Source organism: Moschus berezovskii, chromosome 3 (assembly GCF_049115385.1).
Source record: "Moschus berezovskii isolate FMDL1 chromosome 3, NW_MosBer_1.0, whole genome shotgun sequence".
NCBI classification, from domain to species: domain Eukaryota; kingdom Metazoa; phylum Chordata; class Mammalia; order Artiodactyla; family Moschidae; genus Moschus; species Moschus berezovskii.
This window is the reverse complement of record NC_142462.1, coordinates 75,503,717-75,529,433: the sequence shown is the minus strand read 5'-3', so window position 1 is coordinate 75,529,433 and position 25,717 is coordinate 75,503,717. Positions and strand designations below refer to the sequence as shown.

Here is a 25,717-nt window from a genome sequence, read left to right as displayed (position 1 = left end):
CGCTCCTTATGACAGAGAGTGAGGGTAGGGAGAGAGCAGAAGAAAGAGAGAGAGAGGCTTTGGACTGCTCGTGATTTATGCTGTCCCTCGCCCTCCCTCATTTCTAGCAGTGCGCCTGCTGGAATGGCTTTTCTTTGCCTGCTGCCATGTTCCCTGGTGTGTCTAGGGTCCAAGGTCACCTACACACCCTTTTCCATTGTTCTAAACAAGTGTCGGTGGGACATCCTCATCAACTTCCTCATAGGAGTCGGTGCTTCTTATTTTGGAGAATGACACTGTGAGGCCCACAGCCACAGGCCACTGTAGGCTATACCACCTTACTGTACTCTGTATTTGGTTGTCCTGGGCATCAGGCAGCTCTGTCCCATTTACTGAAATTCAGGGTGACAGAAATCTAGTTTTTCCTCCCCACAATCGAGATTATATTTCTGAGATTCCCCTTCCTTCCTATTTTGAAACAGTTTCCAAGAAAAGGAAGGAACAGAGATGTTTTCAGTTTACGATCTGAAATCCAGAAGACCTCCTTGAACTCAGTGTTGTTTTGAAAAGTGTTTTCTAATTTAAAAGACTAAAGTCTCATCTCTGCTGCCCTGTAGGCAAAGTGTCTCCTTTGCCAAGAAGCCATATCATTAATTTTAAAATTACATTTGAAAGAACATTGCTTTTTAGAGAGGACTATAGACTATTTTTTATTTGTTCAATGCTTATCTCAAAGTACTTATTTGGTCCTTACACTTACGCAAATCAGAGAAGAAGGAACATGCTTTACATTTTTATAGATGGAGAAATAGATGACCATTAAAACCAGAACTAGAGACCTGTTCTCCCAACTGTCAAACTATTCTTCTCTGATGACAGCATTTCTAACATGCCAGGTGAAGCTTTTCCAGTGAGCACTGTAAGCTTTGAGAATCCCACATCCAGAAGATATTTTATTCCCGTACCATAATAAGGCCTGAGCTTCCCTTGTGGCTCAGCTGGTAAAGAATCCACCCACAATGCAGGAGACCTAGGTTCGATTCCTGAGTTGGGAAGATCTCCTGGAGAAGGGAAAGGCTACCCACTCCAATAACAGTCAGACAGAAATTTCTCCTGCCCTTTTCTTCCCTTCCTATTTTAGTTGGTAATATTTTTTTTAAAGTGTCAAGATAATTATTTCATCTGTAGACACAGTAAATGTGCTGCTGCCAATCCATGTCTCCATCTTTTGCTTGAGTAGTTGGCATGACCCCGGATATGTATGTTTTCTATTTCCTTCCCATAGCAACACCAAAGCGATGGTATTCAGCATTACCTTCGGCCTTGGCAATACCAAGATACCTAAGACATAGTTCCTATTTTGAACCTTCAAGGAGCCCATGGTCCAGTGAAGGGAGACACATTGACATGTGAAAGGAAATTGCCAGAGTCCCTAGTGCCTAATAAAATTGCGAACAAAGTACTATTGGAGCAGTTAGCTCTGGCAAAGGGAGAAGAAAATCTGTGCAGAGAAGTTAGCACCTTAGCATGTTTTAAAGGATTGGTGGGAATTTTCCAGGTGGCGAAGGCCATCACATCCAACCTGCATAGCATGGACAAACACACAGAGATATAAAGAAAAGATATGTAACAAAGTGTCACAAATGCAGTGGGGTTAAAGGGTAGGATTTGTAGAATTGATTGGAGGATGAGATGGAGAACTTGACTCCATAGCGAAGAGCCTTTAGGAAAGGACTCAGGGAGTGATGCTGTGTAGTCTGAGAGGTGAGACTTCCAGTCAGTGTATCAGGCTTGGGTGTCAGTGAAGTGTGCTCCCTGCCGTGGGATAGAATGTGCCTGGTGACAGAGCTGATGATGCCTTCTGGCTGCAGGTTGTTTGAGGTTCTAGCAGAACTTCAAGCTGGACAGGGAACTAGAGGCACCAGAACTTGAAGCAGGCATCCTGATCTGGCCCAAGCTGCAGCCGTTATTCCTACTATGAAAATAACTCATCTGAAGTCTCAGAAGTAAAACTGGATCAGAAACGATGTGTCTTGTAGACTTGTTCCCTGTGCCCCCCGCTAGTCAGTACATTATTTCCTCAGTGATTCTCAAAACAGCATTTTAAGAGTATTCACAGTCCCGGGGAAAAGTGACCACCTCAGCCTTAGAAAGTGAAAAACATCCTCCTTATAAAATCTGTTGTTTGCTGTTGCTCAGTAGCTCAGTCATGTCTGACGTTTTGCCACCCGGGGGACTGCAACAAGCTGGGTTCCTCTGTCCTTCACTATCTCTTGGAATTTGCTCAAATTCTCGTCCATTGAGTTGGTGACGCTATCTAGACATCTCATCCTCTGCCTTCCCATTCTCCTTTTGTCTTCAATCTTTCCCAGCATCAAGGTCTTTTCCAGGGATGATATAATAAATTAGAGAGGCAGTAATTTATTTTATAAAATGACTCATTATAACATTGATTATGGATTTCCACTGAGTAATAAACTCCTTTTGTATCCTTAAATCATAGCTCGATTTTTCCAAAATTAGAGATGCCATTTATCAGAAGCATAGCTGTTATATAAAATGAGGCTTGCTTATAAATGTGTGATTAATATCATGTATTTTTAATTAGCTTCGTTCTTCTTTTAGGTAATTCAAGGCAGCAAAAAATAGAAAACATGAAATCAATATATTCTCCTTTCACTCTTGGGAACCACACAGACAATGATTTTTGTGGCATTTAGTGATAATTTAAATGCCTGAATCAATGATAAATATTACCAATACCTTTATTTATATCCTTTCACCTAATGCTGTTCAATTATTACAATGAATTCAGTGATTTGGGAACAAATTTGTGATTCAGTAAGAGTCTTATAAAAGGAAACCAATTTCTGAGCTCATTGTAGGTATGACTTAGTAGCTTTCATATTAGGTTGTGGTTAAAGTTTATCTTGGTTTTACAACACTCATGGACAATATGCATTCACCCTTGAAGCATTTCATGTATGTGCCTGCTAAGTTACTTCAGTTGTGTCTGACTCTTTGCAACCCTATGGTCTGTAGCCCACCAGGCTCCTCTGTCCATGGGATTCTCCAGGCAATACTGGAATGGGTTGTCATGCCCTCCTCCGGGGGATCTTCCCAACCCAGGTATCGAACCAAAGTCTCTTACATCTCCTGCATCGGCAGGCAGGTTCTTCTACCACTAGTGCCACCTGGGAAGCATTTCAGCAGATAATTAACTGTCGTATCCCGTCAGACCTGAACAGATTCAGTTTCAGGAGCTGTTTTGGCCTGTGTGTATCTCAGGTGGGAAGCCCTTCATATCACTTGTGTGAAAGGTGAATGGCGCTCAGCTCCATTTCTCTTTCCTTTGTGTGTCAATTCCAGTCCTGAGTACAGTGCCATTTTCAGGGATCCAGCCTGCTGAAATGAACGGGGCCTACAGAAGAAAGAGCCTTCTTAGTAGAGGACACAACTTCCATCTATGTGGAGCAGGGAGTTTCATCATCTTGGTTGTTAAAGAACAGGGCTATTCAGACTTCAGTGAGCATAACATCTCTTGTTGGCAAGAGACTCGAAAATTCCGATTCAGTAGGTCTGAGGTGGAGACTATATATTCTTACAACATTCTAGAGCTACTTAAGGTGTGGTTCCCAGACCAGCAGTTTAGGCCCCACCTGGGAATTTGTTAGAAATGCAGAATTTCAGGCCCCACCCTAGACCTACTTAATCAGAGTCTACATTTTAACAGGACCCCTTGGGCAATTTATCCTCCATCCCTGGTAGCTCAGATGGTAAAGTGTTTGCCTACAATGTGGGAGACCCGGGTTCGATCCCTGGGTCAGGAAGATCCCCTGGAGAAGAAAACGGCAACCCACTCCAGTATTCATGCCTGGAAAATTCCATAGACCGAGGAGCCTGATGGGCTACAATCCATGGTGTCACAAAGAGTCGGACATGACTGAGCGGCTTCACTTCACTTCACTTCACAGTTGGAAAAACACTGCCCCAGACCACTGTTCCCCAAAAGATCAAGGTTTAGGTATCACTAAGGAAGCCTGAAATGAGTTTAGATGGTACATAGGTGAACATTTTATTTCAGTAATCATTAAGTTGATTTTTATTATCACTATCTATTGATGGCAAGTGATATTGAATTCCATTTAGAGCCATAATTTAAAGTTTCTTTTGCAAAGTAAACAATTTAACTGAAAGTTAGGTCAGGTAGTGTGTGGACATGGTAAAAACTATAAAAGTCATAGGTTTACAAATGATTTAAGTTAACATGATGCTTAGGAGCATGGGCTCTGGAGCCTGAGACCTCAGATTTGAATGCCAGCTCTTCTAGTTTTCACTCTGTTACTTTAAGCAGGTTTCTTAGCCTCTCTGGGCCTCAGTTTCCTCATCTGAAAGATATTAGTAATAGTAGTATCGATCTGATGAGGATACTGTGGGGCTTAAACATGTTTATATATGAAAAGTGCTAAGGATAGGGCCTGGCACATAGCAAGGGCTGTGTCAGGACTAACTTACCTTACTATACTCTAAAACACCAATGTTCAAGAATTTATTTTATCCTGCGCTTTTTATTTCCCCCTGCCCTATCCCCTGCTTCCTTTCCTACTCAGATCAACATGCCCTGCTACCCCCAAAAGGCTAAATATTCTAAGAATTTTGTACTGTTGAGGGTGAGAGCACCAATTTCCACTTGCCCAATAAGTGGGCAGTCTTCACTGAGCAAGGTGGAGGGTGGGGCATGAGAGCTTCCAGGTGGGAAGTCCCAGGAGAGGACTCTGCCCAGAGAATTTGCTCTGAAACAATGAGAAAGTGACAACAGAAAGCGACCACTTGTAAATCATTTTCACCATTCCCTGGAGAAAAGATTTTTTTAAAGTTCTTTATTATTTTACTTACAGCTTTGGCAGTTTTACCACATATTTTTAGAGAACCTCTTTGTGTGTGCCTTATATGCTCATGAACTCTTGGGTTGTGATTTCCTGGCTGCGAAGCACCTTTGATAAATAAATGACTGATTGATAGAGTGTCAGGACCCTGCTGAAACAAACCTTGATGTGAGAAATGAATGGCCTCACAGGGTTTACCCGCCTGCATTAGTTCAGAGGTAAGAAATCTTCTCTTTTCCCGACTTCATAACCGAAGAAACAAGGGATTCAGGTGGACAGTGTCGAAACATAAAAAGTTATGAGTGCCCAGAGAACCTTATTTTCAGATTCCTATTCAAATATATTTTTAGAACCAGCAAAAGACAGCAGTAATCCTTGCTTATATGCTAAAAAATAGGCACATTTTCTATTTATGAACAGCTGTGATCTGACAAACTATTCTCGGGGAGAAAAGTGATTATGACAAGAGCAACTAGTGTGTAAAATTGTCGACCATGAGTTATTTCTCTCTGAAATAACTCAAAAAGCTCAGCTGGTATACATACATATTTAACTTTTTAATTTAAAAACATAGGCAATTTCAGTCCATCTCTCTCTCTGAATGAGAACAGATTGATCAAGTAGGAAATGAAAGGGAGAGAGGGGAAGGGGGAGATGAGAAAGTTCATCACCTGTACTAAGGAAGCATCAATTCTTCTGCCCCAGCCCCACCCCTCACCGGCTCCCTGTAAAGCAGTTGGCTTCTGGCATCTTGTGGGTCCTTGGATGATCTGCAGACATGTTCTGTTGACCCACTGGTTTTCAAAAATGCTTTTATTTGGCTATACTTCAAAATTGGGTTTCACATGAAAATCTGGATATGGGGACTTTGCGGGGGGAAATGGGAAGATCTGGTCAATACTGGACTTGCATAACCATTGTGTATCAATCAGGCATAGTTGAAGGAGCACTCCTGCTTCAGGCCCAGGTCTTCTCTCCTGTTGGCCCGGCTTCTCCACCCCTTACCTTCCACTGTTTCCTCAGCTCTGAGTCCATGGTCACAATGGTCAGTTCTCTGCCTGCAAGCAGTGCTAGGAACAGGAATTTGGGGCTTCCGGCTGAGGGAGGCAGGACTCATAGTAGAAGAAATTCCTTAGGCTTAGAAAGTGTTCAAAAGATGGTGGATGGCCACAAGCCAGATATCCCACCTCGACCCAAGGAAGGAGACACTTGCAGAATGGTGTCTTGAAGCCCCTCTGTGGTCCAGCCAAGTCTTATTCTCTTCCAAACATGTAAAGTCTCCCTGCTGCTTGCATTCTTGTAGTTCTGTTATCTCTGCTGATGTGCTTCTTCAACAGGAACCGACTCTTACTGCCACCTTTCTACCTGTTGAAAAATGCAGTAGTTTCTACTAAGTGTTTATTTATTGTCCCCCTTCTTTTGTGTTTGAATTGATGATAACATTCCTTAGCAAGTCACACCTCTCTTGGGGCTTTTATTCTCCTCCACCTTTTATTATAATTATTTGTGGCAGTGAAGGGGGCGGTGTGATAAGGTAAATGCAGCTTCAGTTAAGTGTCTGCTTTCTGTCAGGACCTGTATTATGTTCTTTGTTTTAATCATGATAACAAACTAAGAATTAAGCATGGTAACTATTTTACAAATAAAGTGAGGCAGGTTAAGTATGGGGTTGGCCAAAAAGTCCATTCGGGTTTTTCATAACATCCTATGGGAAAAACCAAATGAACTTTTTGGCCAAGTCAGGAACTTGACTGAAGCCACACAACTGGGAAAAAGCAGTGGCAGAAGTAGAACCCAGGTCTGATTGTAAGATTAGCACTGTCCCCCACAGTCAGAGTCTCATGTGTTAACAGCGCTAGCTCTGTTCCATTTGCCACCCTCTCCTCTAATGGTGTTTGACTATCTTACCTACATCTTGATGCTGTTTTTCGGGATAATTTCATGAGTTGAGAGCAAATATGAAAGCCTTTGAGAATCTGGCTTTTTTTTTATCCTAATCACTTGTAATACACTACAGAGCAAAATGACATTTTTTAATGTATTGGGAGAGCACAAAGCATCAAAGAGCTCATGGTGCAGCCTGTGACTTCCTGGAGCTCTGCATTCTTAACTGTCAGATTTTAACAAATTATTCTCTAGATAACTGCTTAATTATTATATCTGTCAAGAGAAAGCCTTCACCACCATCAAGTGCTAAATGTAAAAATATGCTTTTATGTTAGAGTTGAAAAATCATTCCTTTGATTTCAGTGAGACAGAAGCCCAGTGACACCTGGTCACTCAGATTTCTAAGGATAAACCTAGATGGAAAGTAAAGGATGCAAAGTTTAGTGGGGGAGCACATGGAAGAGGTATACTTTCCTGTAGAAGGTCTGTTTCACCCGAGGGTCTCAGAAATACTTCAAGATCTTTGCAAGATGAAAGCAGAGAATTAATATGATCTGAATTATACCAAGTTAATAAAACAAATGCAGTTTTGAATCAGAAAGGACAGGGCTTTTATGAAGCTCTGATACTCTTTCTGAAACTTAGTAGAAACTACATGACCTCTCTGAGACAAAATTTGGTTCTTTATGGAAATGTCAATGTCTACCACAGAATCGTTGAAAGGATTAAATAAAACAGCAGGACCTAAGTACCTAACGCAGTCCTGAGTACGAATAGGGGATTCAAAAAGTTACACCAAAAAGGGGTCAGTCCTCATTATTCATGGATTCCACAGTTTGCTAATTACCTATTCTGTAAGCTCATCCTTCCTGCTTTATCATACCCAGGTTCCCAGCTGAAGTTGAACAAGGCAGCACTCTGCCTTCTGGTTACAACTTTCACCCTGTAAACAAGTGTCCTGTTCACATTCTACTTATCAGCATGTTTTTCAAAATGTTGTGCTTATTGTTGGTGATTTCGTTTCAGTGGCATCCCAAGTGTAGTGAAATGATGCTTAGTGCTCCTGAATGCAGGAAGGCTATGATGTGCCTTGTGGAGAAAAATATAAAGAGCTTCCCAGGTGGTGGTAGTGAAAAATAATCTGCCTGCCAATACAGCAGACACATGGGGCATGAGTTTGATCCCTGGGTTGGGAAGATCCCCTGGAGGAGGAAATGGCAACCCATTCCAGTATTCTTGCCTGGGAAATTCCATGGGCAGAGGAGCCTGACAGGCTACAGTCCATGGCTGCAAAGAGTCAGACATGACTGAGCAACTGAACACACACAAACACACACAGGCAAGAGTTACAAAACAGTCTATGTGAAATAAGGTATCTTTAATGAGAAACACAAATATATCAAGCAAAGTTATATGTTTATCAACTGACAAAAATCTTGTGACCAGAGGCTCTCATAAGCCTAATCCTATATCTTTTCTAGGAGCGGTGGTTCAGGTATTTGCTAACTCAGTCTTCATGGCGACTACACCGTGAATAATGAAAATCAGCTCTAAACTTATGGTTATGGGAGGGGGGTAAGGGAGAAGGGACAAATAGGCAGGTTGGGGTTGACATATACACACTACTATCAATATATGTAAAATAGATAACTAATAAGGATCATGTTGCAAATAGTAAAGGCTGTTGGTAAATCAAAAATAAAAGCTAGAATACTATAAATGAATTGGGATTTTGCATTGAGGAAACAGAGGCACAGGCCTTGTTCCAGTCTTCCAGTGACTCAAAGGACAGAAAAACAAAATTACCCTTGCTTACATCTGAGGTTTATTTCTGTTTCTAGATTTTAAAACATTCACAGACATATGCATGCAAACACATTCTACAGAGCAATGCCATATTCATCTAGAGATCAGACATCCTACAATATTAACTCTGCAATACATAGAGTTAAGTATTTGCAGAATCATACCCCCAAAGCCCTCCATGCAGCAAATACCAGATATAAAGCTTTTGGGGAGAAGTGTCAGGCTCCCACCCAGATGATTGTATAGAACCAACAACAGAAGAACAGCCAGAAAAGTAAGAGTGACAGCAGAGAAGGAAGCAGGAAAATAGCTAATGCCCATGTAAGCCTGGCTGGAGTCTGGCAACCTGAGTAACCATTGAGCCTGCAACATTCAGAAAAGGTTGAAATTCATTCCATTTGCTCTGCTTAGGAAAATGGGAGTATGTGCAGAATATTTTTAAATTGCATGCAAAATGATAGATGTTTAGTGCTTAAAGAAGTAGAATCTGTTACTTGAAATTGTTGTTATGGAATGAAGTGTTGCTATTTATGTATTAACATGTTCTATTATATTGAGACATAAATAGCTAAATTTTTATCAGTTTTGTTACCTAATTCTCTCTAAAATCTGGCTATTTCTTTCAGTCTCCAGCAGTAGACACAATGCCTGCCTCACAGTAGGTGTTCTGTATTTATTGAAAGAAGAATGAATGAATGGCAAGTGAATCAAACTACCTATAAAATCTGTATGTCTGTGTGACGTGTGCATGAATAAAGACATCCAAGTTTAAAACTCTCCCTTTTCTCTTTTCCAGAGCAGAGACCGTTCTCTTGGGACCATTCATAAGAAAGAGACACCCACGCCGTGACATATGCCAGTGCCACCACCACCACCACCACCACCTCCTCCTCCTCTGCCTCCACCTCCCCCACCACTGGGGGCTCCTGCCCCTCCCCCACCATCAGCACCCCCGGTAAGACCTGTTTGATTTTTTTTCTGTCTGTTTTACTGGAATACGCTTGAGCAGGTTTTAAATATTCAAAATTAGCCATCACCCAGTTCCTCTAGGGCAGGTGGCATCTTAGGTAGCTAGCTCTATGGTGCCAGGGTCTAACTCCAAACCAGTCTGGCCACGTATTTCCCTCCCAGTTCTTTGGCAGCCCCCACCCTCTCTCCTGGCGTCCTCTACAGATGTCTACATGATTTTTAATTCATGCTACTCAGTAGAGGCTTCCCGAGTCTCCCTAATCAACTCTTCCATCTCCCGGGAAACCTCAGTTGAGAGGCTGCAATGAGTCAAGGAGGCATGCGCACATCTAGTTCCAGGTTGTGGTCTGGATGTTGATAACAGTAGCTTGGGCCTCAGTCTCCCGGTTCTGGGACCGAGTAAGAGGAATGGCATATGAAATGCCACAACAAAATGTGCTAAGTCATTTCAGTTATGTCCAACTCTTTGCAACCCCATGGACTTTGCCCACCAGGATCCTCTGTCCATGGGATTCTCTAGGCAAGGATACTGGAGTGGGTTGCCATGCCCTTCTCCAGAGGATCTTCCTGAACCAGGAATCAAACCCTTGTCTCTTATGTCTCCTGCGTTGGTAGGCAGGTTCTTTACCACTACTGCCACCGACATCTCTAAATGGCATCTCCCCACCTTCACAAGGCTGAATTCAGTCTGTTTCACTGTGTGTTGTGGATACTCTCTCTTGGTTTAATAGTTTGCTTTGAGTTTAGAAGGAGAGGCACTGCTGCTGCTGCTGCTAAGTTGCTTCAGTTCAGTTCAGTTCAGTCGCTTAGTCGTGTCCAACTCTTTGCGACCCCATGAACCACAGCACGCCAGGCCTCCCTGTCCATCACCAACTCTCGGAGTTCACTCAAACCCATGTCCATCGAGTCGGTGATGCCATCCAGCCATCTCATTCTCTGCCGTCCCCGTCTCCTCCTACCCCCAATCCCTCCCAGCATCAGACTCTTTTCCAGTGAGTCAACTCGTCGCATGAGGTGGCCAAAGTATTGGAGTTTCAGCTTTAGCATCAGTCCTTCCAATGAATACCCAGGATTGATCTCTTTTAGAATGGACTGGTTGGATTTCCTTGCAGTCCAAGGGACTCTCAAGAGTCTTCTCCAACACCACAGTTCAAAAGCATCAATTCTTCAGCAATCAGCTTTCTTCACAGTCCAACTCTCACATCCATACATGACCACGGGTAAAACCATAGCCTTGACTAGGCAGACCTTTGTTGGCAAAGTAATGTCTCAGCTTTTTAATATGCTATCTAGGTTGGTCATAAGTTTCCTTCTAAGGAGTAAGCGTCTTTCAATTTCATGGTTGCAATCAGCATCCGCAGTGATTTTGGAGCCCAAAAAAATAAAGTCTGACACTGTTTCCACTGTTTCCCCATCTATTTCCCATGAAGTGATGGGACCAGATGCCATGATCTTAGTTTTCTGAATGTTGAGCTTCAAGCCAACCTTTTCACTCTCCTCTTTCACTTTCATCAAGAGGCCTTTGAGTTCCTCTTCACTTTCTGCCATAAGGGTGGTGTCATCTGCATATCTGAGGTTATTGATATTTCTCCCGGCAATCTTGATTTCAGCTTGTGCTTCTTCCAGCCCAGAGTTCCTCATGATGTACTCTGCATAGAAGTTAAATAAGCAGAGTGACAATATACAACCTTGACGTACTCCTTTTCCTGTTTGGAACCAGTCTGTTGTTCCATGTCCAGTTCTAACTGTTGCTTCCTGACCTGCATACAGGTTTCTCAAGAGGCAGGTCAGGTGGTCTGGGATTCCCATCTCTTTCAGAATGTTCCACAGTTTATTGTGATCCACACAGTCAAAGGCTTTGGCATAGTCAATGAAGCAGAAATAGATGTTTTTCTGGAACTCTCTTGCTTTCTCCATGATCCAGCAGATGTTGGCAATTTGATCTCTGGTGCCTCTGCCTTTTCTAAAACCTGGTTGAACATCTGGAAATTCACGGTTCACATATTGCTGAAGCCTAGCTTGGAGAATTTTGAGCATGACTTTACGAGCGTGTGAGATGAGTGCAATTGTGCGGTAGTTTGAGCATTCTTTGGCATTCCCTTTCTTTGGGATTGGAATGAAGACTGACTTTTTCCAGTTCTGTGGCCATTGCTGAGTTTTCCAAATTTGCTGGCATATTGAGTGCAGCACTTTCACAGCATCATCTTTCAGCATTTGAAATAGCTCAACTGGAATTCCATCACCTCCACTAGCTTTGTTCGTCGTGATGCTCTCTAAGGCCCACTTGACTTCACATTCCAAGATGTCTGGTTCCAGGTGAGTGATCACGCCATCGTGATTATCTTCATCGTGAAGATCTTTTTTGTACAGTTCTTCTGTGTATTCTTGCCACCTCTTCTTAATATCTTCTGCTTCTGTTAGGTCCATACCATTTCTGTCCTTTATCGAGCCCATCTTTGCATGAAATGTTCCCTTGATATCTTTAATTTTCTTGAAAAGATCTCTTGTTTTTCCTATTCTGTTGTTTTCCTCTATTTCTTTGCATTGATCACTGAGGAAGGCTTTCTTATCTCTCCTTGCTATTCTTTGGAACTCTGCATTCAGATGCTTATATCTTTCCTTTCCTCCTTTACTTTTCGCTTCTCTTCTTTTCACAGCTATTTGTAAGGCCTCCTCAGACAGCCGTTTTGCTTTTTTGTATTTCTTTTCCGTGGGGATGGTCTTGGTCCCTGTTTCCTGTACAATGTCATGAACCTCCATCCAGAGTTCATCAGGCACTCTATTTATCAGATCTAGACCCGTAAATCTATTTCTTACTTCTACTGTATAATCATAAGGGATTTGATTTAGGTCATATCTGAATGGTCTAATGGTTTTCCCTACTTTCTTCAATTTAAGTCTGAATTTGGCAATAAGCAGTTCATGATCTGAGCCACAGTCAGCTCCTGGTCTTGTTTTTGCTAACTGTATAGAGCTTCTCCATCTTTGGCTGCAAAGAATATAATCAATCTGATTTCGGTGTTGACCATCTGGTGATGTCCATGTGTAGAGTCTTCTCTTGTGTTGTTGGAAGAGGGTGTTTGCTATGACCGGTGCGTTCTCTTGGCAAAACTCTATTAGCCTTTGCCCTGCTTCATTACGTGCTCCAAGGCCAAATTTTCCTGTTACTCCAGGTGTTTCTTGACTTCCTACTTTTGCATTCCAGTCCCCTATGATGAAAAGGACATCTTTTTTGGGTGTTAGTTCTAAAAGGTCTTGTAGGTCTTCATACAACTGTTCAACTTCGGCTTCTTCAGCATTACTGGTTGGGGCATAGACTTGGATTACTGTAATATTGAATGGTTTGCCTTGGAAACGAACAGAAATCATTCTGTCATTTTTAAGATTGCATCCAAGTACTGCATTTCGGACTCTTTTGTTGACCATGATGGCTACTCCATTTCTTCTAAGGGATTCCTGCCCACAGTAGTAGATATAATGGTCATCTGAGTTAAATTCACCCATTCCAGTCCATTTTAGTTCACTGATTCCTAGAATGTCAACGTTCCTTCAGTCGTGTGCAACTCTGTGTGACCCCACAGACAGAAGCCCACCAGGCTCCCCCATCCCTGGGATTCTCCAGGCAAGAACACTGGAGTGGGTTGCCATTTCCTCCTCCAATGCATGAAAGTGAAAAGTGAAAGTGAAATCGCTCAGTCGTGTCTGACTCTTAGCAACCCCGTGGACTACAGCCTACCAGGCTCCTCCATCCATGGGATTTTCCAGGCAAGAGTACTGGAGAGGGTTGCCATTGCCTTCTCCGAGGAGAGGCACTGAAAGTGGTTATTTTGTTTTAGAACAGGCCATCTCACCCTTAGTACCGTGGACACTTGGGGCCAGGTCATTTTGTTGGGGGGAGGCTGTCCTGTGCATTGAAGGTTGTTTAGCAGCATCCCTGGCCTTTACCCACTAGTCGCACCCCCAATTATGACCATCGAAAATGTCCCTAAACATTGCCAAATGTTCCTTTGAGGGCAAAATCTTCTCGCTTTCCTTGCTTTTAGCAGAATGTTTGTGCTTAATGCTCACAGCAAGCCCTTCCTCGGAAGAAACCGCAGGGCACTTCTCATGCCCTCATCCTCCAACTCAGAGCCAGGTCTGGCGCAAGAACCGCCACTCCTGTTTTCAGTGGAAGATGAAAGATATGGATACCATGGCGATAAGGCGTGCAGAGGCAGGGCTGCCCAGGGGTGATGTGAGCCAAGTCATCAAAAGCCAGGAATAGAGCCTCACCTGCCATTCTCTTCCCCCGACCCAGAGTGCACTCCTCCCCTCAGATCCGCAGATGACATGACCATGGGAGTATAGGTTATAAAGGGAGGGCCTGAGACCCTGCTGCACAGATACCGGCCATGGTGAGAACAAGGGTGTGCCTGAGGTCACAGGTCACCCATGACATTAGCATCGCACACTAACCATATCTGAAGTGCAGGGGCATAGACCTGCCTGAAACTTGGCCCTTGCCCTTGAAGACAGCAGAAAGAAAGCATATACATACTGTGAGTTGTATCTGAAAGCTCTCTGACCAATATATAGAAAGAATAAGAATGAGTACTGAAGTTCCACTGCTGAATTTGACACAAGGAAAGCATGGAATGGACAGTTTATAAATGAAAGAAACATACGTAAAACTATAATATGGGTCTTACACAGACTTGCTGGACCTGAAGAAGCACAACTTAAAGTAACTTCAAATATCACAATATACCCATAGACTTATCTAGAATAAATAAACTTACCAAAGCCTATATTGTTGGGGATTTGGGAAAATAAGCCCTTTTAAACATGGCTGAAAAGTGAAAGTGTTAGTCGCTCAGTTGTGTCAGACTCTTTGCAGCCCTATGGACTGTAGCCCTCCAGGCTTCGCTGTCTGTGGGATTTCCCAGGCAAGAATACTGGAGTGAGTTGCCATTTCCTTCTCCAGGGGATCTTCCCAACCCAGGGATCGAACCCATGTCTCCTGTGTCTCCTGCACTGCAGGCAGATTTTGTGCTGGTGACATACAAATACTTGGGACTCAAATGTTAAGTAAGTCTTTCTGGAGTGTTCTGACAGAAAAAACAACAAACCTGAATGAACCCCTTTTTCCCCTGGCAATCAAGTAGTTTTATTTTTGAGACTGACTTAAGAATTTAACCCTAAAGGAACCAAAAGAATTTATACAAAGGATGTGCACAGCAAAGCAATTTATTCTAGTGAAAAATTAAATCGTAAATGGTTTGTGAGAACTAAATGAACTACATTATCAAGCTGTTAATTAAAAATTACATTATGCCATATTGTTAATTAAAAATTTGTAACTATGCTGATTATAGAAAGTAGATATGGAATGATGAATTAAAAGCAGTGCATGTGTTGTGCACCATGAAATTAGCTATGTATGTAGTAAATAGAAAAGATCAGAGAGAATTTTGAATGCTGATAGTAAAATTTTAAATTTCATTAGGGAATTCTTTTTCTTTTAAGATGCTTAAGTTCTTATAAACAAAAATAATTCCACATTTGGATAATTTTTTGCATTCCCTCTCTCATTTCTAAATTGTTTTTGTTATGCCTCTTATGGAGGAACTAATCAATTTAGGAGGAAAGTAGCCAAGTAAACTTAAATATTTTTGAAACCCATCTTTTTACAATCTGGGAAAAATATTTACAATGCATATATTAGGCAAAGAATTAACAGCATTAGCATATAAAGAGCTCTTATGGATCAATATGGAAAAATGAGTAGAAAAATGAGCCCAGGATATGACCAGGTAGGATAAATACAAATGTTTCAACCTCACTACAATTGAATAAACACAAGTCAAAATAATAAAGAAACCATTTCATGTATCAGTTTGGTGATGGCACTTTTTAAATGTTGCCTGAGTGTTAGGAATGAGGTACTTCTTACTTTTTTTTTAGTGGTCTATTTATTTACTGCCCCCCTTCCCACTTATTCACCCCCATCACACACAAGGCTGGATGACTTGATTTAAGAACCTGTGACATGATGGATGGACTTTAGGTTCTTTTGGTTCTAATGCTTGTTTTCCAGGTAAGACACAAAGGCACTTACATATCAGGCACTTATTACTCTTAATAGAAGCAAAAATTGGTATAATTCCTGAAAACACAATTTGTTAATATGGATCAAATCCCTTTAAAAAGTGGTTGGACTCAATGACCTAGTTTTCACTTCAACTAATTTCCTTTAAGTAACTCATCATAGTGTACAGAAGTATTTATCTGTAGCATATTAATGAAAGCATTACTTATGATAGCAACCAAAAAAAAAGAAACAATCTAAATATTTAAAACCAGAAGGTTCAATAAAAAAATGATTATGTAATCCACAAAACAGTATTCTAGGTAGCCATTGAAAATCATATCAAATTTATTTTGTGACTTCCAATATAATGATTGACTCAGGCAAGGATCATGCATAAAACCTAAAACCACATAGTGGCAGGTTTGGGGAAACGGAATAAATGGAGGATCCCAAGTATAACTCACAGATTACTTCTAATTACAAAGGGGAAAATGTACCTTTGATATGGATCAAACTTAGTATCACCTGTCATTATCACAAGCCTTTTGCTGTGATGCATAAAGAAATTCATAGTATCACCCTGCAGTAAACTGCCAAAAATGAGTGTTCTTTGAGCAGGCAGCTAGACACATCCAGAATGTGGGACCTACAGCAGAAGCTGACACCTAGAGTAGAACCCGTGGTCAAGTTTTCGTACAGCCCTTGAGCTAAGAATGGTGTTTGCATTTTCAAGTGGTTGGAAAAAAATCAAAAGAAAAATAATGTTTCGTGACACATGAAAAATAGATGAAATTCAAATTTCAGTCAATAAATAAAATTTTATTGGACCACAGCCATGCTTATTCAGTTACATATTGTCTCTGGCTGTTTCTATGCTACAGTGACAAAGCACCAATTAAACAATTTGTTATTCCCCTTAAAAAGACTTCCCTTTTCCCTAGTTGACCTGTGTTTTTAAAATTATATTGTTGTTATTATTATATTTTGAATTCCATCAATAAACATTTTGTGGAAATGAGTGGAGTTTTTTAATACTTACAGAATAGGCTTCCCAGGTGGCACAATGGTAAAGAATCTGCCTGCCAAGCAGGAGATGCAGGAGACATAGGTTCGATCCCTGGGTTGGGAAGATCCCCTAGAGAAGGGAATGGCAACCCACTCCAGTAATCTTGCCTGGAGAATTCCATGGACCGAGAAGCCTGGGAGGCTACAGTCAATGGGGCTGCAGAGTCAGATACAAGTTAGTGACTAAGCAGGGTTAGGAAATGGAGTTAAACTCTTTGTAGGCAGTGTTCAGGACTTTGAAACATCTATGCTCATGGACCAGCATGGCAGATTTTATTATATGTCATCTTTGCAAGGAGGAGGCATTTTCTGTGATATGTATGATCAGGCTTCACCTTAACTCTGGAAGACCCAGGGACTAGACCAAGGCTAAACATTTAATTTTTCTCTCCCAACCTCTCATCTTTCCCCTTCACCTCTTCCCCTGGATGTACATCTATTGGAAATGAGAAAAGGGCTGATGGGGCTTTCTGAAGTTCTGGAGCAGGCTCTAACTAAAAACTAGCCCTCATCATCTGTTTTCCCATCTTTTCTTGCCCTGACTTCCCTGTCTTTCGAGCTCCATTCCTTTGTCTCATCTCATTGAAATCCAGTTGTTGTTTAGTTGCTAAGTCATGTCCGACTCTTTGCAAACCCATGGACTGCAGCATGCCAGGCTTCCCTGTCCTTCACTATCTTCTGGAGGTTGCTCAAACTCATGTGCATTGAGTCATGATGCCATCCAACCATCTCATCCTCTGTTGTCCCCTTTTCCTCCTGCCCTCATTCTTTCCCAGCATCAGAACCTTTTCCAATGAGTCGACTCTTCGCATCAGGTGGCCTGAGTATTGAAGCCTCAGCTTCAGCATCAGTCCTTGCAATGAATATTCAGGGTTGATTTCCTTTACAATTGACTGGTTTGATCTCCTTGCTGTCCAAAGGACTCTCAGGAGTTTCCTCCAGCACCACAATTCGAAAGCATCCATTCTTTGGTGCTCAGCCTTCTTTATAGTCCAGTTCTCACATCTGTGGGCTTCCCTTTTGACTCACCTGGTAAAGAATCCACCTGCAATGTGGGAGATCTGGATTTGATCCCTGGGTTAGGAAGATCACTCGGAGAAGGGAAAGACTACCCATTCGAGTATTCTGGCCTGGAGAATTCCATGGACTGTATAGTCCATGGGGTCACAAGGAGTTGGACATAACTGAGTGACTTTCACTTCACTTCACTTCTCACATCCATATATGACAACTGGAAAAATCATAGCTTTGAGTAGACAGACCTTTGTTGGCAAAGTGATGTCTCTGCTTTTTAACATGCTGTCTAGGTTTATCATAGCTTTTCTTCCAAGGAGCAAGGATCTTTTAATTTCATGGCTGTAGTCACTGTCCGCAGTGATTTTGAAGCCCACGAAAATAAGATTTGTCACTGTTTCCACTTTTTCCCCATCTATTTGCCATGAAGTGATGGGACTGGATGTTAATCCAGTAACAATATCAAAATTGCCCACCTGGTACCTTGGTCCACTTACAATGGAATTATTATTGTGTTGGTTACAGGATATAACTTTTTAAAAGATCTAAAGAAAATACAATGGATTTGATTTTTTAAATGCAGCAGGATTTTTAGTGAACTTTTGTATTCACATCTACTCTGGCCCCTTGGTAGTGTCTAAGAGGTAAGAATGAACTCCTTGAGGGCCTGTGATTTCTTTTTTTTTTTTTTGTCACAATTGTATAACATTGTCTACAAGAGAGAAAGGGACCATACCTGTCTCTGACCAGCTGATAAATTCTTTGGCATGGTGTTGCCCAGACAAAGCCTGAAGGTAGGGTCATAGCCACAGCAGGTGTGTTTATTTTAAAAGAAAATTTGCAAATTTTTGTAGCATTATTTTCAATGTTGCTGTTCCAACTTAAACAGTCCAAGGAAGAAACAGTAATCCTGGGGGAGACCTGTGTCTTCTTATTTAAAATCAAAAGGGAAACTGGCTTGATAATCATTTATTTTCTATGAAAACCAAAACTCTAGAAAGACACCATGGTGCCAGGTACTCCTCTGCCTGCCTTCCAGGGGTAACATTTAATACAGTGCTGAAGGGAAATTATATACAATGAGAAGCATATTGTGGCTCCTCACTGTTCTGTCCCCCCCCTTGTTACTCTGTACCAGAGTCTTTATTTGCATTCGGGAGATTCAGTGAGATAATTTTCCTCTGTGTAGTGCAAGGATTGCATGATTCATGGGTGCAGTAGACTTCCCAGTGTCAGAAAATACCAGCTGAGGCTAACATTGGGAGGTTTTCCCATCGTCTCTAGGATCAGGAGCTCATGTGGTATAAAAACCATGTCAATCTGTAAAAGGAAATGTGAAAAATGGAGTGATATCTGAAGCCCCAAGGGAGGCTCTTTGGGAGTTTTGTTTGCTGTGGTTTAAGAAAAAGGCAGAGGTCGAAACAGGCGGAAACAGGCTCAGGAGAATTGCATACCCGGTATTCTAGAAAAGGTAATTTGCATGTTGACTGGTGCATTTAGAATAATGAGAGGCTTAAAAACCTTAAATACTGTCACTCAGATTCTCGTGACACTCTGGCACTTTGATTAGTGTCACAAATGAGGGATTGAGGATATTGGTTTACCCAGGGTGGACAGTTGCCACTGGGACAAGGAAAAGGCTTGTGCATGAGGCCAAACTATTAGGATAGTATTCAGTTGATATTCAGTCTCTGCTTAGCAGTTTGCAAAAGTGCACGTTTGTCTTCAAGTTATTTTAAGGACATGATTCTCCGTTTCTCCTCTGCCTGTTTGCACCCTTAAGCAGTAACACAGCTTCAGTGAAAAATGGAGGCAGTCTGAAGCAGATTTACTTGGTCTGCGAGAGAGGTGTAGCAGAACCCGTCACTCATACTTGCAAAGGGCCATTCAGGACAGTATTTAAATATGTTTCTTTTTCACAACTGTCAGGTGGGAGGGGTGGCAAGAAAAAATGGAGAAGCCTGCAGTGGGGTTCTAGAGGCAGTGATTGTCCATGCAGAATGCCTTGGCGAGAAAAGTCTGCAAGGGTTCGTTAAAGGCCTTTATCAAATTTCACAGGTGCCCAGGAGCCTCAGCCACTCTCACGCAGCATCCAAGCCAGGGTATATGGCAAGAAGCAGCCATGCGCTGTTAGGCCAGAGGGCAGCCCTCAAAACCCTCTGCCATCTCAGTAGCAGCGATCACTAGCCTACCGGAGCTTCATTTTACACCTGAATCTGCTGGCTCTTTGCCTTTGAAATCTTTTACAATTACAGTGTAACTATTCCTAGAAAAACTGCCGTGAATCACTGGCCCTACCCAGGGGTGTCTTTTCATATATCCACTGTTGTATGGAGGAGAGCCACCATGGTTTGGTATACCTGGGCTCTTGGGGGCTGTGTACCCTTTTCCCCAAACTGCTCTTTGCTTTCTTGCCATAAAAGGGAAATAACGACCAATTCCATGTTGTTGCTGGCAATCAGATATCCAGCCCTGACTTGGTTGAGAAAGTTGTAAGCCAGTGGCAAGGGATGTTGGGACCCTTCCAGCAAATGGCGAAGATCTCACTTAACGTGGATTATCTAAGTTGGGGGGCTTCCTAGGTGGCACAGTGGTAGAGAATCTGCCTGCCAGTGCTGGAGACGCAAGAGATGTGGGTTCGATCCCTGGGTGGGGAAGATCCCTTGGAGAAGCAATTGGCAACCCACTCCAATATTCTTGCCTGGAGAATTCCATGGACAGAGGAGCCTGGCGGGCTACAGTCCATGGGGTTGCAAAGTGTTTGACACGACTGAGTGCACACATACACACACGTTTACAGCAATCCAATGAGATGGGATGATAGCGCCCTTTTGCAGATGGGAAAACTGAGGCACAGAGAGATCTCCAAGGTGCCCAGTGTCATATAACCAGTAAGAGGCAGAGGCTGGATTCTTCCCCAGGCTCTCTGAATGCCTTGCTGCTCTGTGCTCTGCTGCTTCCAAATGTGTGTACAGGGCTAGCACAAGTTAACACCTGGGTTTTATTTCTAAAGTCATAAAATGTCCTTTGGCACAATCTGCCCCATTCTAATTTGTTATTGTTTCTAAAAGAATAGACTTTGGACCTTGGCTTTACATAAAGACTTTTTAAAAAACACAGGGAAAGCAACACAGTGTACCCAGTCTTGTACATGGTAATAATAGATTCCTATTTGAATAAGGTCTGTTCCCAGTGCAGAAGTGTGAATGTGTTTTCAAGCTGGTGAAAGCAGGACTCCACCTGTACCACAGACAGCATTTAAAACACAAAGGTGGAAAGCATGTCAGTTCCTGTGTCATCATCCATTCAGCCTTCAGTGTGCCAGACTGTCAGTTTCAACAGGGATCACACGATGATGCAGAGTGACGTGTTCCTTCAAGCACAAAAACAAAGGCCTGTGGGCTGTAGAGTCCTACAGCTTGGAAACTGAATCTGTGCTGTGTCATTTATTAGCTCTGTGGTGTCTAGCAAATTCTCAAGCAACTCAGAACCTCAGTTTCCTCATCTGCAAGTGGAATAATAGCTACTACTTCCTAGGGATCAGCCTCTAGAGTGGAAGCTCCAGAAAGGGAGGGATTTTTGTCTGTTTTGCTCAATGTATCGTCAACCCCTGAGCAATGCCTGCATGCAGTAGGCAGTCATCATGTATGTGTTGAATGCACAAATCTGGGGTTGTTGTGAGTTCTAATGAGATAACAAGATAAGCTGTTGTTTACCCAGTGCCTGCTTAGTAAACGACAGCTACTGTTATCTCAGGGACCAGGAAACAGCTGGGCAAGTAATCAAATCTGGGACAAAGTTGAGGGCAGAGGCTCCTGTGGTTAGTGCTGCAGGTCAAAGACCAGCGGTCAAGATCAAGGCTGGAAGCCTGAGCTTTTCAAAGTAGGGAGTCATGCCAGCAGTCTGAAAAAAGTCCCCAGATTGGAAGGCCAAGGTTACCGCTTCTAGGTTTCAGGGGTTCCAAGTCCACGGTGCCTGGTACCTACCCTTATAGCGCGATCTGAAGAGCTAGCTGAGTGATCTGCCTTCACTCCTCTCACAGGCTCACACTGCGTTGTGTGGCCTGAGTGATCTGCCTTCGCTCCTCTCACAGGCTCACACTGCGTTGAGTGGCCTGAGTGATCTGCCTTTGCTCCTCTCACAGGCTCACACTGTGTTGAGTGGCCTGAGTCCACAGGGTACCAGCGTGAGGCACCTGGACTCACCCACAGATTACAGCAGTGAGCCCTCTGCTCGGGGATCGCAGCGCTGATCACGGCATTTGTGGTAATCAGGTGTGCGTGGAGACCCGAGCGGTGGAGGATGTGTCCTATAGGAACCACTCCAGTGAAGTAAATGGCAGCCTGGTTCAAGTATTTTAAACATTTAGAGGAGGCTCTGTTTTCTCAGCTGCTGTTTGGTTTGTCATTTTATTAGCAGCTTTCCTAGTAACGGGCCAAGAGGCTGCCTAAGGGTAGGGCACACATTTCCCTGGAAGATGGTGATGCTTGTGCAGGAATTCTAGATGGTGAGGCGTGTGCAGGAATTCTAGATGCCCTGGCTCTGAGCACCTATCTAAAGCAAACAAAGACGTTCTTTGGGCTTTGGGGCACTTCAGGGATGCTGAGATTCAAATGCTATGGCTTGGCCTTTCTCTTCGTGGCCCAAACTTTCATTTAAAACTCTACTGAAATATTAATATGTCTCACTATGATTATATATTTTTATTTTCCCTTTTATATCTTCTGATTTTTGCTTTATGTATCTTTGTTTCTTTGTTGTTAAAGTGTCTGATGGTTTATGATGTCTATCTTCTTTGTGAACTGAACCATTTATCATTAAAAATATTCATCTTTGTTTCACTTTTTAAAAATAAGTGAATTAAAAAAAAAACTCTATTCTGGTTTCTCTTCAGATCATATAAATCTTTCACCTTTATAAAACTCTACTCCAGGAGAATTTGAACACTGGTGGGATATTGGTTGACATGAAGAACTATGAAGTTCTGTAACTATAAAGTTAATTTTATTTAATACTATTGTTGCATTTTAAAGAGCATTTTTCTTTGATATCATACAATGTTGGATATATGTTTTTTAAATTTATTTAGAATGTATGTTTTTTTTAACAAGCAGGGATTTGGAGGGGAAAAGCAGGTTAGGATAAAGATAGAACAAGACTGGCTGAGTTGATGACTGTTGAAGCTGGACGATGGTACATGGGGACTCATTCTATGACTCAGATTTTCTATATGCTAATATTCCTTAATAAAAAAGAAATTTAATGAACATCAGCAACCTCGAAATATGCAAAATAGAGACGATTTGGGAGACCCGGGTTCGATCCCTGGGTCGGGAAGATCCCCTGGAGAAGGAAATGGTAACCCACTCCAGTATTCTTGCCTGGAGAATCCCATGGACAGAGAAGCCTGGTAGGCTACAGTCCACGGGGTCGCAAAGAGTCGGACACGACTAAGCGACTGAACGGAACGGAACGGAACGGAAGGAGGGAATTATGTAGCATGTTTTCACTAATTCCAGTGGATGTTTGAAACCAAATAGTACATGGTTTTTAAAAAATATTTATTCATTTGTTTGTTTGGCTGCATCGGGTCTTTGTTGCATCATGTGGGATCTTTCATCCGGGCACATGAACTCTAGTTGTGGCACCCCACTGCTCCAGGGTATGTGGGATCCCGGTTCCCTAACCAGTGATCAAATCTTGCATTGCAAGGCAGATTCCCAACCACTGGCAAGTCCCAGCTGTTTAATTTTTAAAAAGTAAGATTTATGGAGGCATAGGATCTGCTTAAAATTACCTATGTTGCCTCCTTCTGCCATATAATCTGGTTCCTGGTTTTCTAGAGATTCATGTTAAGGCTTTTAGCACCACTACCAGCAGAGGTATCACCTCTAATCCTTGAGTTGATTTATGGAATTTTTTTTCCTTCTGAGATTTAGAATTGCAATAGGTGACTTAAAAAAAATTATTTTTTCAAATTACTTTTATTTTTGTGTTTAAATTGGAGGATAATTACAATATTGTTTGGTTTCTGTCACACGTCATCATGAATCAGCCATAGCTATACATATGCCCCTTCCCTCTTGAACCTCCCGCCCGCATCCCACCCCAGCACATAACTCTGAATTTGAATGTCAGAGAAGCTGTGAGGCTGGCAACTACTCTCCCCCTTGCTACTTTTTATTGAAATAAGCCTTGAGATCTAACTCAAACACCAGATAACTAACAATGGTTTGTAAAACTATTGCATGTACTATCCTCTGCCCAGGTGCAAGGACACCCAGTATTCAGCTGCTGTTTTCTCCTCAGACAAAGCACAGAGGACGTGGTGGGAATTATTGAAGCAAAACTTTTAGGTGGCAACTCTTCCCAACACCGAGGTCACCCAGACATGGAAAAATGTCCACCTTCAGCATTCTCTCCCTCTCATGCAGCGCTTGTTTGTGGAAGGATTGCAGAGGATGGTGAGGGAAAACAACCTTTAAAACCCACTCTGAGGCAAAACCTTTGCCCTTGGAGACAGCTTGGAAAGTGTGTTATGGCTTTAAAAAAAACCACACACAAAAAAGTCCTTGTGGGTTCCTGGGTAGGTGACCAGCTATTCTCAAGAGATCAGATCCTAGGCACTCGGGAACTATTTTAAACCTCACAACTGTGAAATACAGATTCTCTTTTTTACCCTTTTGGCATTGCAGACTGTAAGATTTTCTGGCAGATACTATTGGTTTGACTGGAAGCGGGGGAAAGTACAATAATGCTGGGACTCAGACCTACAACAGGGAGGAAGGCTCAGGGCACAGCCCACTCCTGTAGCTCAGGGGCCCCTCCTGCAAACACGACTGAGGGCTGGTAAATGAGCTGTGCCTTTTGACGGCTGATTCATAACTCTCACTAAAAATGCTCACCAAAAGTACATTGTTGTATCCAATAGTAAGGATTTAAAAAAAAAAACAAAGAAGCCTGTTGTTAAGGGAGAAAGACTCACTGGAAACGTGCTCTGCCTTTGCTCAATTCTCCAATCATGGAGATCTGGACCCACCCCTGGGAGCACAGCACCCTCCTTCCCCACCTGGAGAATCACTGCAGGCAGCTAGGGTAGAGTTAGGGAAAAGTGGAAAGTCGCCAGCAATAATAGTGATGATTCCAGGTGGGGGTTAGAACACAGGCTCTAGGGAGAATATGAGGACATTGAGATCCCATATGAAAACTGGAAACACACAACAGCACATGCATCCTTCCTTTAGCTCTTAGGTGGAATGAATGGACATATGGCAGCTGTATTTGGATACATTGTTCTGGAATGTGTCACTTTAAGGCCAGGAGAACCAAGACCAGCAAGGATCACCCAAGCACCCAGCTGGCTAACCCTCTGCTTTGACGTCCAGAGTACTAACCCTCACCGCCCCCCCACCTGCTGTGTAACCTTTTGTGTGTTGTCACCTTCTAGGTGATGGGTCCCTTACGTTCTTGATTTCAGGAATTGGTGCATTTCACCAAACCTCTGGTTCTCTTTCCTGCCAAATGTAGTTGTCCATTGTCACTTACTTTGGGTTTCTGCCTTAAGGTTGGGAGGATAAGCCTGGAAAAAAGACAGTACGTTCAAAGTCACTTTTTGTCATGGATGCTTTCCCAATAGCAATTAGAATCATACGTGCGTGCTCAGTCACTTCAATTGTGACTCTTTGCAACCCTATTGACTGTAGCCTACCAGACTCCTCTGTCCCTGGGATTCTCCAGGCAAGAACACTGGAGTGGGTTGCCGTTTCCTTCTCCAGTGCATGAAAGTGAAAAGTGAAAGTGAAGTCGCTCAGTCATGTCTGACTCTGCGATCCCACGGACTATATAGTCCATGGAATTCTCTAGGCCAGAATACTGGATTGGGTAGCCTTTCCCTTCTCCAGGGGATCTTCCCAACTCAGAAATCAAACCCAGGTCTCCTGCATTGCAGGCAGATTCTTTACCAGCTGAGCCACAAGGGAATTAAAATAGGGCTTGTGTATTATCATTCAAAACAGTGATCCTCTAACGTACTGCTGCAAAG

General features: G+C 42.5%; 1 protein-coding gene across 2 annotated transcripts in view; it reads left to right on the top strand.

Moving 5' to 3' along the window:
* WIPF3 (WAS/WASL interacting protein family member 3) overlaps nt 1-25,717 on the top strand; it is an 83,548-nt gene that overhangs the window by 12,847 nt on the left and 44,984 nt on the right. For both annotated transcript variants that reach the window (XM_055420946.2, XM_055420945.2), the window contains exon 2: nt 9,355-9,513. In XM_055420946.2, coding sequence (XP_055276921.2) covers nt 9,412-9,513 — 102 coding nt within the window. In that variant the 5' untranslated portion in view covers nt 9,355-9,411. The remainder of the gene's footprint in view (nt 1-9,354; nt 9,514-25,717) is intronic.